The sequence below is a fragment of the Sarcophilus harrisii genome, chromosome 2, assembly GCF_902635505.1.
Source record: "Sarcophilus harrisii chromosome 2, mSarHar1.11, whole genome shotgun sequence".
In the NCBI taxonomy this organism is placed as follows: Eukaryota; Metazoa; Chordata; class Mammalia; order Dasyuromorphia; family Dasyuridae; genus Sarcophilus; species Sarcophilus harrisii.
In genome coordinates, this window is record NC_045427.1 from 128,882,448 (window position 1) to 128,902,230 (window position 19,783).

The following is a 19,783-nucleotide window of genomic DNA, read 5'->3' on the forward strand; positions in this document are numbered from 1 at the left end:
TTATGGATCCCTTTAAGCAGTGTGGTGATGCCTATGGACTCTTCCTCAGAATAATGGTTTATTACCTACAATCATAATGTAAGAAGTGATAAAAAAAAAAAAAAAAATATGTCATCTTTTTCCCATGCAAGTACACAGGCTCCCTGAAATTTATTCATGGACTTCTAAGTCTATGGACCCTAGGTTAAGAACCCTTGTAACTAGATGATCCTTCTAAAATCCCAGACTCAATTCTAGCTTTATGGCAAAACATAGAAAGGAATCATAGGTACACACACTCTGCCCTAGAGAAATCTTGACTGCTATATTCATTCAGTGCTACATGGTGACTTTCAATGGCAAACAATTAAAATATGCTAGCCCAGAGATCCAAAGTTCAAAAATCTGTATTAGGGAAAGAAATGTTTTCCTATCAAAATACAAACTACAGTATTTGATGTATATATTCTTAGACCGCTAATGCTCACTCTATCTTTATGTAGTATTAAATTGTTTAAAAATGGCTGAAGTAAAAAGCCCTGCAGACCTAAAGATATTTAATCACATTTTCAAGACTAAAGCACAAGCCAAACTAAACAATTTCGTGTTCCCTGTTCTTGCCTTGCTAACGAATACTATCTCTTTGCCCTGGCTCACAATGGAATGCATACTAAAATGGACTCTTTCTTCATCTCCTGAAGCAAGCTTCATGAAAGAAAGAGGGAATCACAATGGTTTGCAGTCAAGAGGAAACCTGTGGTTCAAATCTTGGTTCTGCCATTTACTACCTGCAGGACTTTGGATAAGTCTTTCCCCTGACTAGGCCTTGTTTCTTAACCTATAAAATGAGGGAACTGGATTACTTGATCTCTAAGGTACTTTCTAAGGATATCATAGAATTCTATGATCTATATTAATAAATAATAATTGATAATATATAACAATATAATACAATAAAAAATAAAAAGCAAAAAGTAGAGATCAGTGGGCTACATTATAGATATGTTTATCAGATTTACCAAAAAAATTGGCAAAACCTCTCATGCTATTGCTGTGAAGAGATGCATACTAATGCTTGTACTGTTAAGTAGATGATCTCTTATAAAATAAATCTGAAGATGATTTTTGTTTATCTTTTTACTCTTCTCAAAGTGATTTTCTATCTCATTCACTACAGCTATTCCAAGCTTTTTATGCTATACCCCACACCCTACCCCCAAACCTCAGAACCTCATTTTTAACTGAGAAAATACAATTCACTTGCTGTGAACTACTTATTTTTCTCTTGTTTTCAATTCCTTTGACTAAAACTATTTCTTCCTTTCTTTCAATGTCTGATGAAGATGTGGCCCCTCTACTCCAGGGCCAATCTTTGCTCTACATGTTTTGATCCAGCCCTCTCTTGTCCTCCAGCAGATTACTTCCATTATTATCCCATCTCTCTAATCTTTCATGATTCCCTTTCCTGATGCCTGCAAAAAACTCAGGGCTCCTCTTTAATTAAAAAACAAACAAACCATCAAAAACTCCTTTACTAGAGATCCTGCCATCTTTGCTTGCTATCAATCTATAGCTTTCTTCTCTTTTTGAAGCAATTCCTTAAGTTGTCTATACTTATTGTTTTCTATTTCTTCCCTCTCTTCTAAAAATGTCTGCAAATCTGGCTTCCAATCTCATCATTCAACAGAAACAGATCTATCTAAAATTACCAATGATATAGGTGCAAAATCTAACGGTCCTTTCTCATTCTTCATCCTTTTGATCTTTCTACAGCATTTTACATAGTTCACCAACCTCACCTTATAAGAAATAACACTCTTCTTTGGGTTTTTGGTACACTACTCTCTTCTTATTTCTTCTATCTATCCAACTATTCCTTTTGCTATAAGTGAGACAATTGTGTCTCCTTCCACTGAATCTTTTCTGGTGGAGCAGCAGACATAGATGATCTCTAAATGTGGATGAAACTAAGGCTTAATCCCGAGTCCTTTTTTCAACTATTGTCTTTGTATTGTATTTACAATACAATGTTGTATTGACAACATCGTCAACTAATGTCATACATTATCTCCCCCTTCCTTTTTTCTTCCCTTCTTCTGTCTCTTCCTCTCTCTCTCTCTCTCTCTCTCACCCACCTCATCAATTTATATGAATTTAATTATGCTCACTACTCAGAATATTCCCAATGCTATGTAATCAGCCCCAGTCTCTCCTAAGTTCTAGTTTAATATTAAGAACTACCTAATAGACAATACAACAAATGCAACATTAGAAAAGAAAACATTATCTTTCTCCTAAAACCAACCTTTTCCCAAACATTCCTATTTCATCTTCAAGGACACTGTCATACTTTCAGCCACCCAGGTTTATAACTTTAGAGTCATTCACAACTACTCTTATTCATATCTCATATCCAGTCATTAAATTATCATTTTTACCTTTCACATCATTTCTCACATTTATCTCCTTTCCTCCACTCATATAACCACCATTCTAGTTCAGGCCCCTATCATCTCTCACCTGCATTATTGAAATAGTCTACTGAAAGCTATCTCTGCCTTTTATCTCTTCCCATTCCAATCCGACCTCCATATAGCTGCCAAGGTAATGTTTCTAAAAAACAAGTCCTACAATATCACCCTCTTAATAAATTCCAGTGGCTCTCTATATATCAATAGATAAAATATATATGTTTGTTAATTCCAGTGGTTCTCTATCTCGGTTAATGTAGATTAAATATTAAGTTTGTTTGGAATTTAAATTCCTTCACAATCTGGCCCTGAACTAATCTTATGACACATTACTTTTCTTCAACATATCGTATAGTTCAATCACACTGAATTTCTGTTCCTCAGAAGCAACAGTTTTAACTTCTTTTTGCCATACCATTACACTGGCCATTCTCCATGACTGGAACACTGACCCTCCTCAACACCACTTCTTAGAATCTCTGGGTTCTTTAAAAAACTCAATTTGGGAATCATTTTCTATATAAAGTCTTTCCTGAGGCCCATAGCTAGTACTTTCCCCTCCAAATTAGTAACTATCTAGTGTATGTTTTGTGTATACATTTATGTGCACTTTTTTTCTCCTCAGACTTAGATAAATATTAAGGTCCTTAAATATTAAGGTTCCCTTAAGGGACTTTTTTTTCTGTGTAATCCCCAATGCCACCACAGTACCTAGCAAAGAGATAGCTCATTAACATTTAACATAAAGATAGTAATGAAAGCCTTATCAAATTTACAAAGGTCATAAATCTAGAAGGATAAGTAACACAATAACTGAAAGCTCACAAGAAAATCTTAACTGATTAGACTACATCATTAAATTAAACAAGATGAATTTTAATATGGATAAGTTCTTACCCCTAAAGTCAATAAATCAACTTCACAGGCACAAAATGAGGGTATGGGGGAAAAAGAAGAGGGGAAAGAGGGAAAGAGGTGTGACAGGGGCATACCAACAGAAATCATTTTTCTTTCTTTCTCTCTTTTTTTTTTAATTTAATAGCCTTTTATTTACAGGTTATATGCATGGGTAATTTTACAGCATTAACAATTGCCAAACCTCTTGTTCCAATTTTTCACCTCTTACTCCCCACCCTCTCCCCCAGATGGCAGGATGACCAGTAGATGTTAAATATATTAAAATATAAATTAGATACACAATAAGTATACATGACCAAAACATTATTTTGCTGTACAAAAAGAATCAGACTCTGAAATATTGTACAATTAGCTTGTGAAGGAAATCAAAAATGCAGGTGGGCATAAATATAGGGATTGGGAATTCAATGTAATGGTTTTTAGTCATCTCCCAGAGTTCTTTCTCTGGGCGTAGCTGGTTCAGTTCATTACTGCTCCCTTGGAAATGATTTGGTTGATCTCGTTGCTGAGGATGGCCAGGTCCATCAGAACTGGTCATCATATAGTATTGTTGCTGAAGTATATAATGATCTCCTGGTCCTGCTCAAGAAATCATTTTTCTTGAAAAGATCTGGGAGTTTGGTGAACTGCAATGTCCAAGTAAGTCAACAGTGTGATATGGCAGTCCCAAAAGGCTACATTAAGAGAATATAATATGTGTATGTTGGGGGGAAGAAGAGGGAAAATATGATAACTGGAAGCATGTCATGGCATCATGGCCCAGATTCATCTGGAAGCTGGAAAAATTGGAGATTTTTATTTCAAAGAAGAAAAGACTAATGTAGTAGGGATATGGGACATGACAGCTGCCTTCAAATATCTGATAAGTAGTCATATGAAAGAAGGATTAAACTTATTCTGCTTGGCCTCGGAAGGGAAAACTTGCAGAGATGAAAATTTAGACTTGATGTAAGAAAAAACTTCCAAACAATTAAAAGTTAACTAAAAAGTAGAATGGGCTGTTGTAGGAGACAGTAGTTTCTCTTTTACTGACATTATCCAAATAAAGATACTCTTGGAATAAACAAGAAGTTCTCTGAAGCCTATTTGAAGTCTAAAATTTAGAGATGAATAACTCTTTCTACAACATCCCTGACAGATGGCCATCTAGACTTTGCTTTAAAAGTTTCATATTCACATTATATACTTCAACAACAATACCATATGATGATCAATTCTAATGGACCTGGCCATCTTCAGCAATGAGATGAACCAAATCAGTTTTCTAATGGAACAGTAATGAACTGAACCAGTCATACCCAGCGAAAGAACTCTGGGAGATGACTAAGAACCATTACATCAAATTCCCAATCCCTATATTTTTGCCTGCCTTCATTTTTTCTTTCCTTCACAGGCTCACTATACAATATTTCGGAGTCTGATTCTTTTTCTACAGCAAAATAATGGTTTGGACATGTATACTTATTTTGTATTTAATTTATACTCTAATATATTTAACATATATTGGTCATCCCGCCATCTAGGGGAGGGGGTTGGGGGGGAAGGAGGGGAAAAATTGGAACAAAAGGTTTGGCAATTGTCAATGCTGTAAAATTACCCATGCATATAACTTGTAAATAAAAAGCTATTAAAATCTAAAAAAAAAAAAAGTTTCATATTCGCTATGTATTATTGTCTTTGAAGGAAATATCAATGTGATCATTAAAATTTTACATAAGTGAGCAATGACATTTCTTATAAAAGTACAAATTAGTACTATGGAAATCAGTCATAAAATATAGACATTATCTTCTTAGAATGGGTCCTTTCTTCCCTTTTCCTTCTATCTGATTCTCCTATAAAAAGTACTTACACTGTATTTTGCTTCTTTAACCTGTTTTTGGGGCGTCCTATTGGATTGGCATAGCGCCGTTTTATCTGTGCTGCTTTTTTATGTAGAAGTTTTCTTCCTTTTTTCCGAGGTCGACAAATCTGACATATCCACATGCCTACAAAAAATTAAAATCTCATGTCAAGTAAGTACCGGTATAAATAGTCTCAATGACTTCAGAAACACTAAGCTGATGGAAAATTTTCATTTCAGACTTTCCTAAATTATGTAAAATGTGAGAGTCCTAAGAAGATCTAACTTCTACAGGACTGTTAGGATTTTTCAAAATCATTCATTATACAAGCAATATAAGCTTTCTGTTCCAACAAACAAACAAAACTTGGTAAAGATGGCAAGGAAGGGCAAGGATATTTTCCCTTCTATTATTATTCATTAAACTTCTCTGTCTCTCTCTCTCTCCCTCCATCTCTCTGTCTGTCTCTCCCTCCCTCCCTCCCATCCTTTCTCCTTCCCTCTCTCTCTGTCTCTCTCTCACCTTTTCTCCACAAGTATTTGCATAATGGGGAAGCATATAAGCCACTCCCACCTTTAAAACCAGAGGAACTCAGTATTTGACCTATGATAGGCTTTCTTTCACAATAAGCTAACAGCCTTGGATTAAATGCTACACATCACAGGAAGAGAGTTGAAGAAGGTTAAAAATAGAACCAAAAATTATCAAATTTTGACAATGAATCATCATAGCTTCCATAAACATCACTTGTGAAAATTATAGTCAAACAGTATTAAATTCATGCTACAGGAATTCTCACATGTATAAATAGAAAAACTACCTCAACTTCAGAGAAACAAATATCTTTCTACTTATAATATCAGTATTTTCAAACAAAGTTGTAGAGAATTCTCTTCTTTTTAAGAAATGAAGAAAGGTATCTTTAACCCACTTCCACAGTATTCCTTTTTTTTTTCCTAGTTAGATTTCAGAATGCATTACCTTTCGGCATCCTGGTGAGTGGCGGATCACAGCATTCCATGTGAAAACCTCGGTCACACGAATCACAGAAGAGCATGTTATCCTACAAAAAATGACAAGAAAAGGTAGTTTTACTTAATTTTTAACAAAACATACCTAACAAAATATACCTGACCCAAGTCTGTAAGAACTCTCAATAGAGTTGGGTTACATTCTTGAATAAACTAGATCAAATGAATGAAGAAACAAAAGCTCCTTAATTGGACTAAAAGAATGAGAGACTAATATGAATTAATGCAAAGGTATTTTATAGGATTTTTAAAAAAAACTATAATTTCATTACTTTCATCAAATATGAGATATATGAAACTAAGCTTTCAAAAAACAGGACAATATAAGTCCCTACAAAGATCTGCTTTAGATCACAACTAAGAATGATCTATAATTAGCATGCCAGTTAATGTAGTGGAAATAGATGCTTCTAACTTACCCAAGAGCCTCAAGAATATAGCATTTTTTTTTAAAAAAAGTGGTTTAGATATTCTCTCTAAATGCCAAATACCTCTTTATAAACAGAATATCTAATCAGGAAAGCAAAAGTACTCACTGCATTTTTGCCCTGGTCTCGACAAGAGCTGCACGTTTTACACTCAATACACTGCCACCGTAAGGCCTTTACTCGAACTGTTAACTCTGGAGAGAACTTTAAACAGGATGGATGACCTATCAAAAGAGGATATGACTGACACTGAAATAATCATCATGAATTCTATTAGTGTAATGAAATGGTAATATACAAAAAAAGAGAATTAATCATGGATACATTTTTTAAAATAGACATAAAAGTATACTTAAATATATATGGAACTTAATAATTGCATCCTATTCATCTTAATATTACAAGTGATTTCCATTGTATTTAGATTTCAAGATCAATGCTTTAAGCAATTTAGAAATTAAACAAACAACTTAAAAAAAATTACACTGGATTAAGCTTGGTAAAATCCAAAATTTTATATATCCCATCTCAGCATGTAAATTCTGAGTTCATAACATAAAATGGCCGAGTGAAATGAGCAGGACCAGAAGATCATTATATACTTCAACAAAAATATGATGATCAATTCTGATGGACGTGGCCCTTTTCAACAATGAGATGAACCAAATCAGTTCCAATAGAGCAGTAATGAACTGAACCAGCTACACCCAGAGAAAGAACTCTGGGAGATGACTATGAACCATTACATAGACTTCCCAATCCCTCTATTTTTGTCTGCCTGCATTTTTTATTTTCTTCACAGGTTAATTGTACACTATTTCAAAGTCCGATTCTTTTTGTACAGCAAAATAATTGTTTGGACATGTATACTTATATTGTATTTAATTTATACTTTAACATATTTAACATGTATTAGTCAACCTGCCATCTGGGGGAAGGGTTGGGGAGAAGGAGGGGAAAAGTTGGAACAAAAGGTTTTGCAATTGTCAATGCTGAAAAATTACCCATGCATATGTCTTGTAAATAAAAAGCTATAATAAAAAAAGAAAAAAAGATACTATAAAATGGCCTTCCCATTATTGCTAATTTACTTTGCATATTATAATGAAAAAATAACATTCAAAAAACACAACAGCGGCCGTATGTGTAAGTGCAAAACTGCCAACAACCAAACTTAAATAACTGAATTAAACTATAGTATATCAACAACAGAATGCAATTATCATTTAAAAATAAATAAATGAGGAATGCCAGGAAATTTTTAAAAGATTATTTGAAATAATGCCAAGGTAAAGACCACAATACACACTAATTACAATTACATAAGAAGTGGCAGTAAGATAAAGTGGACAATAAATGCTAATCTTGAAGGTAGGAAGATCATTCAAATCTTGACATGATATGTGAAAGAGGCAGTAATGCCTGGAGCATATACATCACAAAGTTTTAATTTTCCATGAAACAGTGAAAATGTCTTATAAATAGAAAAATACTATATAAACTTCAAGTATTTATTCGTTTTGTGATTTCATTGGTATAGGTATAGGAACTCTATCTAAAGACATAAATCAACAACTTATCTTTAATTTACAACTTATCTTTAATTTACACAATCAGAGTTGCCTGGGGCACTGAAGGTTTAAGTAATTTGTCCACAGTCACAAAGTCTATTTATATCCAACACAATACTTTAACCCAAGTCTTCCCATCTCCAAGGCCAGGCTCAAGCCATTATACATATATATCAATAAACTTCAAAGTTAGCAGGCAGGTCATCAAGAAAGGCCACAGCCTGACTCGAAGGGGGTGTGGATAAGATCAGTCAATCACAGGGCAAAAAAACAGGTCTCCTCCCATCTTCCCAAGACAGCTGATTGTGAGGCCTGATTTCAATACAACTATATGTAACATTCCTCTGGACATATATATTCATACCCCATCCTCCACTGAGCAAGTTCCAAATGAACTTTCTTCTGAGCTGAGTATGAGCCCACCCTGGTCTGATGGGAAAACTCATTCCTTTTCATTAAATATTCTCTCTTTTCCCTTTCCCCTCTCTCTCTCCCCCTCTCGCCTCTTCTGTCTCTCTGTATCTCTGTCTCTCTCTCTCTCCCCCCTTCCTTTTGTCTCTCTGTATCTGTCTCTAATGTTAACATTCATCACTTTATTTAGATTTGTTTGTTTCAAGTTAAATGCACAAAATTTTTTAAAGAAAACATTTTAAGGTGATTACAAACAAAATCTTTAGGAAAAAATATAATGTACTCATTTCTAAAATGGAACTTTCTCCTCTAAAATTGGATAATATACTCTTATTTGTTTGTTGTAGTAAAGGAGAGAAAATAGGGTCTTCCACCCACATTGTCTTCTTTTTTTTTTGTATAACATTAAAGACTATTCAAATTTATAAAGTCTAAAAAAAGTTGTATATCTCCAAAGTAAGCAGTTATATTATAAATCTCAAAAGGAATTAGAGAGACAATACAACATAATGGATAGAAAAGCTGGTCTAAAATCAGGAAGATCTTGGTTCAAGTCATACATTGAATACAAACTAGCTTTGAGACCCTGGCCATCTTACTTTAATTGCTATAAATACAGAGAAGTTACTGATTTGCAATATTACAGTTAAATAGAGTTGAATTGAGTTTTAGCAATTTTTCATTATCATACCTTTAATTTGTAAAGTACTTGGCACAAGCATAGTGCCTGGTATGTAATAGGTTCTTAATAAATACTCATGTATTATTCTCCTTTTATTTTATTTGGCATCCATTCATTTAAGTTTTCTCACATCACTCAATTCCTTTCTGTACACTATTCCTTATAACAAAATTATATCAATATGTAATAATTTATCCAGTCACTTCCAAATCAATGGTCATTCAAGTTTATTTTTAAATGCTCTAACTGCAAAAGGTACTATGAACATTTTGGTACATATGAGCCTTTTGCATTATTAAAGAGCTTTAATACTAATAATGCTGGGATCAAAGGTTATATTAAAAGTTTAGTGATTTTTTTTGTATAATTCCAAACTTTTCCAGAATTATCAGACTTATTCACATTTTTATCAATGTGATACTACTCTTCCCTTCCTACAACCACTCCAACACTGATTATTTCTGAATTCTATCACCTTTACCAGTATGGTGGATATAGAATCCTAAGTGAATAGATTTAAAATTGCAAAGTATCTCTAAGGTAATCGTATCCAAAACCCTCATTTTATATTCAGACTCAAGCTTAATAACTCCAAATTCAGTGTTCTTTTCAAAGATCCACACTGCAAGTTGCCTTCATTTACATTTTTCTTATAATTAGTGACAAAGTAATCTTTTAGACTAATGTTGATTATCTTCCAATTCTGCTACTGAAACTGTTCATAAGCTTTAACTAATTTACTGAGGAATATCCCTAGGTTGTATATATTTGTGTCAACTACCTAAGTATCTTGGGTATCATGTTTGTATAAGAGATATTTGATACAAAGTGGTTTTCCCCCTTCAATATTCCAGTTGCATTGATTATATTAATACAAAAAGCCTTTTAATTTTATGTAGTTGAAATTCTCTATTTCTAACCTTTGTTAAAAATTTTCCATAAGCTGTGTTTATAAGGGATATCATTTAATTCAAACATTATTTTAAGTGCCTACTGAGTACAATGCATAAATGCTCACAGGGAAACAAAAAGACATAGTTCCTTTTCTCAGTAAAGCTTATAATCAAATAGAGAGCATGAGACATGTACAAAGTACTATAAATGATTATATAATTAAATGGGACAAAGGAGGTAAGACCTATATAGCAACATAAGACAAATTATAAGATCTACAGTTAAGATTCTATAGAATTACCACAGAAAAGAGATGATATGGATGTTAAGTATAAAGTTCTGACAAACAATCTGAATGAAAAAAGTAGGAGCATCTAAGAGATTGATGTGGCTATATGGGAAACTCACAAGCAAACTTTTTATTAGTAATAATCACATATAATTTTGTGATAAATGCAAGTAAATCTCAATCAGAACATTCAAAACCTACAGGAAAAATTAGGTTTGGTTCAAGAGAAATGAACATGCAACTGGAACCTTATGGATAACATAATCTGAGTATCCCCAAAATGGCATAGTCCTGTTAAGAATATAGTCTATAACTATAAAGCCCAGAAATGAGCGAAGATTTATGAATTTTTTTAATTTTTTATGACAAGAAGGAAATTTTTAAATTAGTACATGGACAAGAGGGCAAAGGAAAAATACAAAGAACAGATAGGACCACTGTCTAAGTTAAAATGGATAAACACAACTACTCACACTCCTAATTCAGTTCTGTTTCCAAAACTGACATTTATTATTATGAAGTATAAAACAAAGAATGTTTGACAATCTTATATTATGTAATAGCTCCTTCTCTACTAACTACAAACATGCCCAGGTGTCCGTTATCCTTAAACTAAACCTTTACTCCTTCACCAAATACTAGATTTCTTCTATAGCTCTCTTCTATTTTCAGCCAAATTCCTTAAAAAGCTGTACAAATCTAGCACCTCCAATTCCTCTGCACTTAACTCATTTACAAACTCTCTGCCTGTAATTTGGCTTCCTACTTCTTCACTAAAATGAAACTGCTCGCTCCAAAGTCAGTCAGTAAATAAGAATTTATTAAGCAACTACCATGAGCCAGATACTAATTAAAACTAAATAGTTAAGGGTACAAAAAGAATAGAAAAGATAGTCCCTGTTCTCAAAGAACTCAAGGTCTAAGGGGAAAAATAACATGCAAATAGACATATACAAGATAAATTAGATGATCTCAGAAGGAAATCCCAGCATTAAGGAAGATAGGGAAAGGCCTCTTACAGAAGGTGGAATTTCAGCTGAGATGTGAAGAAAGCCAGTGAAGCTAGGAAGTAGAGATTCAGAGAGAGAATTTCAGGCCTGGAGGATAGCAAATGAAAAAGCCTAGCGTCAAGGTGATGGAATATTTAGTGCAAGGAATAACAAGGAATAACATATTCAGACTACAGAGTATTCAATGACCAAATCTATTATCTTCTCAATCATCATCACTCTCAATCTCTCTGAAGCATTTAGCATTGGTGACTACCCTCTCCTAACCTCTCCTTCTAACACTCTTATCCTCTCTGGGTTAGGTAGTAGCACAGTAAAAAGGAGAAAGTGCTGAAACATTCTGTATATTACTAACAAAACCCAAACAAGAAGAGATAGGGGGGAAAATTCCTTTCAAAATTACTGAAAATATCTGATTTTCCTTACTAAGATTACTAAAATACCACAAACTTTATAGAAATAAAGACATAAATGTAATTAGAATGATAGTCAAAAAAGACTTAATATAACTAATAATAGTTAGTAGATATAGATAATAGATAAAATAGATAATAAAAAGACTTCAATATAATACCATTCAGAGAGAGAAAATGTTCTTTTTTGTGTCATGAACTCCTTTTGGCAATCTGGTTGAGACCCAGGAACTCTTTAAAAATGTTTTTAAATGCATAAAATAAAATACATAGAAAAACAATTACATTGAAATCTAGTTATCAAAATATTTTTTAAAGACGTTCATGTAACCCAAATTTAAAATTCTAATTTAAAGGAAGGAAAGATTATGAGTTTCAAGGGAAATAATGAAAAAAAAAAAAGCAGGAAAGGGAATCTAACTGTTCCAGATCTTAAACTACACTATAAATCAATCATCATCATCAAGAGTGCTTGCTGATGGTTAAAAAAGAGATAGGCTGATCACTTAAAATATATTAAGCATAAAAATTCTCAGAAGAAAATGAACACAGAATCATAATATTCAATAAATTCAAGGTACCAACTAGGTAAATTCACTTTTGGGTTTATTTTTGTTCTTGTTGCTATATTTGAGGGGGAAAGGGAAAAGGGAGGAAAGAATATTGCTGGGAAAACTGGAAAGCAATTTGCCAGAAATGTGTTTGAACCCAGCACCTCACACCGTGTATCAAACAGCAAGTTTTAAATGAATACATGGATTAGATCAATTTTATATCTTTTTTTATGTCATAGACTCCTTTTGGTAGTCTGGTGAAACCTCTGAACCACCTCAGAATAGCATTTTCAAATGCATGAAATATACAGGATTACAAAGGAAATCCAATTATACTGAAATAGTTATCAAAGTATTTTTAAAACAAGTTTACTTACTCCAGGTCAAGAACTTCTGAGCTGGACTTAAGGTCACATCATAAACAAATTAGAGGAACTGAGAAAGAAAATACTTTCATAATTATTGATAAGGAAAGAGATCCTGACTAAATATGGATAAAAAGGATCAAAGGACATAAAATGAAGAACTTTCATCATATAAACCTCAAAACTTTTTGTACAAAAGCAGTAAAGTTAAAATGAAAACAGTTAACTAGGAGAAAAAAAAAACCCTTTACAACAAATTTTCCTGATAAAGGTCTAATATACAAGATACAAATATATAAGCATAAAAACCATGTCCCCTATAGACAGATGGATAAAGTATATAAAAATGCAGTTCTCAGAAAATAAAATTATTAACAACTGTATTTTTCAAAAGGTTCCATATGGCTAATAAGATAACTACAAATTACAACTGAGATTCAATCAACCAACCAATAAAAATTTATTAACTGCCAGGCAACAGTGGCTAAGCAATGGAGATTTTAAAAAGAGGCAAAAGAAAAATCCTGCTCTTGAGAAGCTTACAAGTGACAATGTAACAAACAAATCTATCACAATGGATAAAATAAGAAATAATGAGGGAAGTCCCTGGAATTTAAAGGGTTCAGGAAAGGCTTCCTGTAGAAGATTTTAGGTGAGTCTTCAAGGAAGCCACCAAGGTCAACAGTCAGAATACTGTTGGGCTTTTCAAAGGTTTTCAGACCTAAGGGACAACTAGAGAAAATGCCCAGACCCACGAGATAGATTATCTTGTTGGTAGAACAGCACAAAAGGCCAGTGCCACTGGTTTGAAGAGAATGTGTCAGAGAGTAAAATGTAAGACTGGAAAGGAAGGAAGAAGCAAGGATATGAAGATCTTTGGATGCCAAACAGGGAATTTTGCGTTTGATCCTGGAGGGCATAGAAAACCAATAGAATGGAGGAGAGGTGGTGTCCCGCCTTTTAGAAAAATCAATTTAGTGGATGAAGAGAGAGTAGGAGGATGTGGGGAAGTGGGGAGAGACCAGAGGCAGACAAACCCACCAACAATAACAAGGAAGAGAGTGTATTCAAAAGCTGTCACAAGGCAGAGATCAATCAAGAGGATCAATGATTTCAGGAAGGTGGTGTCTTGACTGGCAAGTAAATTTGACTGAAGTGGGACAAGGCTATGCAAAGTCACCTCCTCTCTCTTCTGAAACCACCTAGGTTCAAGTGGTAAAATATAGGTTAGGATAACTAGAGGCAGCCCTGGATACAAAGTGAGATCGTGGCTTTTTCAAGTTTGTCTTTCACAGGTCTTAGGTTTGCCTACATTCAATGATCAAACCTAGGTAAGATATTAGACCAAAAAGTGTTCTCTTTTACTTAGTTTTAAAAAAAAAAAATGTGGGAGGGGAAGACCCTCAGGATTTCTGCCCAAAACAGAAAAATTACTATTTACATTCTTTCAGGGCCATCAGTGCCCAATGAGCAAGTAATTGAGATTTGGGATTCAGGCATGTTGAGGGAAGGAAGGAGAGAAGGGAAGGACAGATGGAGAGAGAAAAGGAAGGAAAAAGGGATAGAAGGAAGGAAGGGAAGGAGGAAAGAAGGGAGGAAGGGAAAGAGAAAGCTGGAATTGCCCTCAACACTAAAAAGGAAGGTAAGGGGAAAGGGAAAAGGGTTAAAGTGAAAGATCACAAGTTCCACTTTGGATATATTGAGTTTCTGATATATACTGAACATACAATTCAAGATGTCTGAAAGGCAATTGGAGATGTGAGACTGAAGGTCAGTAAAGAAACTCAGGGTAGGAAGAATGATTCTAATGTTGAGGGAAGGGAAGGAGAGGAGGGAGGGAAGGACAGATGGAGGGAAGGAAGGAAAATGGAAGGGAGAGGAGGGAGGGAATGACAGATGGAGAGAGAAAAGGAAGGATTAACACAGATCTTACCACATGCTCATTAGATTGACAAAGATTGCAAAAAAAAAAAAAAATACAATTATTGGAGGAACTGCAGAAAGAAAGGAAGTATACTAAAACAACACCTGTTAGTGGAGCTATGAATAACTGAACCAACCATTTTGTAAAGTATTTTAGAACTGTATCCCAAAGATCAAAAAAATCGTACATATGCTTCAACCCATACATACAACTCGGTTCATATCCCAAAGAGATCAAAGAATGAGGGCCAAGATCCATTCATATATTTATAGCAACACTTTTTTAAGTAGCAAGGAATTGGAAACAAAGTGTTTTCCCATCAACTGAGAAATGGCTGAACAAATGATTGTATATGAAACAATTAAAATGCTACTCTAGTATAAGAAATGACAACAGGGAAAAAAAATTGGAAAGAACTGTACAAACTGATCCAGAATAAACTAATATATTTCAAGAGTCATCTTTGCTCTATACTATTTCACTTGGCGATCTTATCAGCTCTACAGTTTTAACTACTGTATCTATGCTGATGATTCTCAGATCTACTGTACTGACCCTAATCTTTCTCTGACCTCCAATCTCTCATCTCTACTTGTCTGAGACATCATAGACTTCTCAAACTCAATATATCCAAAACAGAATTTATTATTTTTCCCTCTAAACTTTCTCCTTCCCACTTTTCTTATTATTACAGAGGGCAATATCATCCTTCCAGTCCCAGAGGTGACCAATCTAGGAGTTATGCTGGATTCCTCGCTCGCTCCCACCACTCCACTCCCAATATCCAATCTGGTACCAATGCCTGGTGATTTCATTTTTTTCATTATCTCTTGAATATGTCCCTTCCTCTTCTCTGATACTACCACCAGGTTGTAGGCCCTTCTCACCTCATGCCCAAACCCTTGTAATAACCTATTGGTAGGCATCTCACAGAGGCCTGACCACACCAACACTTTTCCAACATACCCCTATCCTTCCACATTCAATAAACTCCAATGGATTCCTGTTTTCTCCAGGATAAAGCACAAAATACCCTGTTTGGCAAAGATCCCCTTCTTACACTTTACTCCCTAACAGTTAGTCTTCTATCATTGGATTGATGTCCTGGGCTGTTCTCCCAAAGAGATGCTTTATATCTTAGCTCTAGGCATTTTCTCTGGCTGTCTCCCATGTCTGTAACTCACTCTTTTGCTCTGACTGTTGGTCTCCAATGGTTTCCTTTAAGTCCCAATTAAAATCCTGCCTTCTACAGAAAGGCTCTCCCAACTTTTATTTAATTCTAGTACTTTCCTTCTATTATTCCCTATTTATCTTATACATATAGCTTGCTTTGTATATTAATTTACACAAAGTCTCCTCATTAGACTGTAACCACTTTTCTGGCAATTGCTTTTTGCCTGTTTTTCTATCCCCAGCACTTAGTACAGTACCTAGCACACAATATGCACTTATTAAATATATATTGATCGAGCAGGAATATAAGAAAGGAACATCTGTATAATGGCTACAATAATGTAAAGGAAATCAACTATGAAAGATTACATACTATATATGATTAATGCAATGATCAACCATTACTCAAGAAGTCTGATGAATTACTCTTTCCATTTTAGCAAAGAGGTAAAGAATTGAAGGTGCACATAATGTGTGGGTTTATTTTTCTTGAATCATTTGTACAAGTTACCAAAGAGGGCTTTGATTTTGGTGGGATAGGGGAGTTGAGAGGGAGCAGTAGAAAAGGTAATGATAGTAAAACAAACAAAAAAATGAAAAATGCTAATAAAACATTAAAAAAATACTTAAGAGAAGAAGGAAGTTCAGAAAAAGATTCAGATAAACAGAGCAATAGTAGAATCACTATTAAATTTCACATATTCTTTTAAAAAAACTACAAAGATTTACAAATCATATGCCATCCTCTTTATGACTTTTTTTGTACTAGGAAATATTCATGTTTGTTGATTTTTGTCAAGTTTATTATAACAAAAAAAAAAAAAAAGAGGACATTTTTAAAAAGTTAAGAGTGCTGCCCTGACATTAAGCAAGTTGCTACAGTTCCCAGACCCTTCATTTCCATATCAGCAAAAAGAGAGACTTGGAATCAGTGAGTTCTGGGGTCCTTTCCAATTCTCAATGCTATTTTTTAAAATAACTTGTAAAGCCATCAACAAACACAATCATTCCCATAGAGAAAAGAGAGAATTGTGAATGAAATCATGAATTTCAATAGCTTATTTTTATGCATGTGTTCATATATGTATATAACAAATTTAACACTGCAATTCCAAAACTGTCTTAATTTCCTTCTTTTCTGTGTGTTTTATGAATTTTTTTTTTAATCAATACTCCTTTCTTTTCTTTTTTGGAAAATCCCCTTTCCTTAGAACTCTCCCCCTACTTCAAACAAAACAGAATAAATTACCCAAAATTCCCTCCTGCATAGACTTGTTATTGTTATCAATAAACACCTCTTAAGGGACAGCTAGTTGGTATAGCAAGCAGATAGAGCACTGAGCCTGACTGGAGTCAGAAAAACTATTGTGTGACATTGAGCAAGTTTCTTAACCCTGTTAACCTCAGTTTCCTCATCTATGAGATAAGGAAATGGCAAATCATTCCAGTATTTTTGACAAGAAAAGCCCAATTGGGATTAACAAGAATCATTCACAAAAGAAAAATAACAACAAGCACCCATTGAGGGCCAGGCACAATGTGTTAAGTGTTGGGAAAATACATACTAAAAAGGTCGATCCCTCCCTCAAGAAGTTTTCAATCTAAAGGGAATGGGATAATACAGAAAAAGAAGATGAAAAGGGTTGCACTCCAAAAGAATGCAGCTGTCAGGAAAAAAAGAAGAGATGGCTGGCGGAAGCCCTGTAGATATAGAAGCTTTTAGAGGACTTCTTTACTTGGCCTTTCCATCAGAAGTGGGCCTAAGGATACCAAGGATCCAGGTGAGGTATAAGCATTATAGCTAATGAAATCTTCCTATAATGAATTTCTTTTATGAAGATGTTTCTGGAGACATTACGGAAACCAGTGGCAGGCAGTGCAGCCAAGTCAGGGAATATGCATAACATATAATGTCAAACCATGTATCCACCAGATCAGAAAATACAAACTGCATTCTGCACTTCTAATCCATCCTTGAACAAAGAGGTCAATCTCATCACTCTAATCTACAAAGGCGTGACAAAAGAATCAGCACTAAGAAAAAAGGGGTGAAGCAGAATGGGAATTGAAAACACGTAGCATTCCCAAGAAGAGCTAAGAGGCCAGGAAAGAGGTCTTCAAAGAGTGGTTCTTTCAGCACTACCAAGGGTGCCTTTCTCTGAAACCCCTTCTCTGTCTTCACAGCAGCCTCTAATCACTGTCCCTCCCTCTGCTTTCCTACATGATTCCTATTTGAGCCTCATTCTCCTTCCTTCAAATTGTTCACCTTTTCAGGTAAGCAGTTCAAAAACCAAACAATCTTTTACCTCACTGCCCTATCACAGCTCATTCACTACCTTTCCAAACTCCAATTCTGTATTACCACCTACTCCATTCTTGCTCAAGAATTACTGAACGCCATTTAAGTCACAAAACCGTACTATTTCCAAAAGAAAAGTAGACGTCTAATCTCACTCTATGCCAATCCTTTTATTTATCTTTGTTTATCTCTCTGTTGCACATCCTACTTCCCACTTCTCAATGACTTGCCATTTAGATTTTATGAAACTCTAAGATCAATAATCAAATTCCCAAATCCAAAATTTGACTCATCCTTTGACATCTCTCTTCTGTCGGTTTTTCAATCATGTGCAACTCTTTGTGACTTGGGTTTTCTTGGTGAAGACACTAGCTTCTCCAGCTCATTTTTTACAGAGGAAAAAACTAAGGTAAACAAGGTTAAGTGACTTGCCCAGGATTCATACAGGCAAAAAGTATGCGAGGTCAGATTTGAGCTCACAAAGATAAAAACCTCCCCTACACCAGATAGTTGTCCCTCTGGACCTCTTTTAGCAATTGATAATGCTGACCACCCCCTGCCTTGAGATGCCTGTTTAGATGAGTTTTCATGACACTGAGCTGTCTGTATGTTTTTTTATTGCTATATATCTGAACAATCCTCAATGTCTTATGAAGGATTATTATTCTTGTTTAGTGATGCATATGTTAACTGTGTAACCCTGTTTATGCTTGCTTGATCAATGTCATACAATTACCTTGTCAGTTATACATTGTGCTGTTTATTTACACATATGGTACTGCTAAATCACATTATTTATAGGTCCACTGGTAATGTCTTCCTAATTTGTATCATTTTGCTATGCTTAAATATTTGCTGATTGATTATACTCCTATGTTTTTGATCTATGAATATGTATATGTGCTGCTATGACATGAATATAACTAACATGTCCTGCATGCAATTTAGAAACGTAGTTACTAATGTAGCCTGTTTGTCCTCTATGGTCTAGTGCTGATACTACTAAGATCTATTTATTGTAAACAGAACCCTGAGATGATTACTTGAGATACTGAGATAATCATCACAATTCTTTAAAGTGCTAATGTTTGAGTATTTGAACTATGTATTGACAAGTGCTAAGTCTACCACAACTGATTTTGCAAGGGGCTGTAAAATGTTGTATCCCTGGGGAGGATGGCAATCTACCTTTTGGAGTTGCGCCAAAGGAATTGGGGGCAGGGTTGTCTGATGATACATTATTCTATCTCTGACATTCTTTAAATTTCAAGAAGATTTCAGGCTTTACCTGACATAAACTCAGAAACTCTCAGATCCTGAACTTTAAAAAGGAGCTTTGTGGATATGGGGGACACAAGTTAAGTCAAAGAAGTGCAATACTGGGAATACAAAAGACTTTGACATAATTAGACAGTGAATATTGGCAAAGGTTGAAACAAAAACAGAATCAACTGAAACCTATTATGCTAAATTTTTCCAAAGAGTTGAATGAGCATCATTAGGCATGCTTTTATTTTTCATTTATGT

The 19,783-nt window shown here is 34.5% G+C and overlaps 1 protein-coding gene across 6 annotated transcripts in view; it reads right to left on the reverse strand.

Annotated features, from left to right (window-relative positions):
* The window catches only part of KAT6A (lysine acetyltransferase 6A), a 146,500-nt gene that overhangs the window by 56,364 nt on the left and 70,353 nt on the right, over positions 1-19,783 (reverse strand). For all 6 annotated transcript variants that reach the window (XM_031950763.1, XM_031950765.1, XM_031950766.1 and 3 more), the window contains 3 exons: positions 6,780-6,895; positions 6,194-6,275; positions 5,221-5,356 (listed from right to left, as the gene is read on the reverse strand). In XM_031950763.1, the coding sequence (XP_031806623.1) occupies positions 5,221-5,356; positions 6,194-6,275; positions 6,780-6,895 (334 nt within the window). The remainder of the gene's footprint in view (positions 1-5,220; positions 5,357-6,193; positions 6,276-6,779; positions 6,896-19,783) is intronic.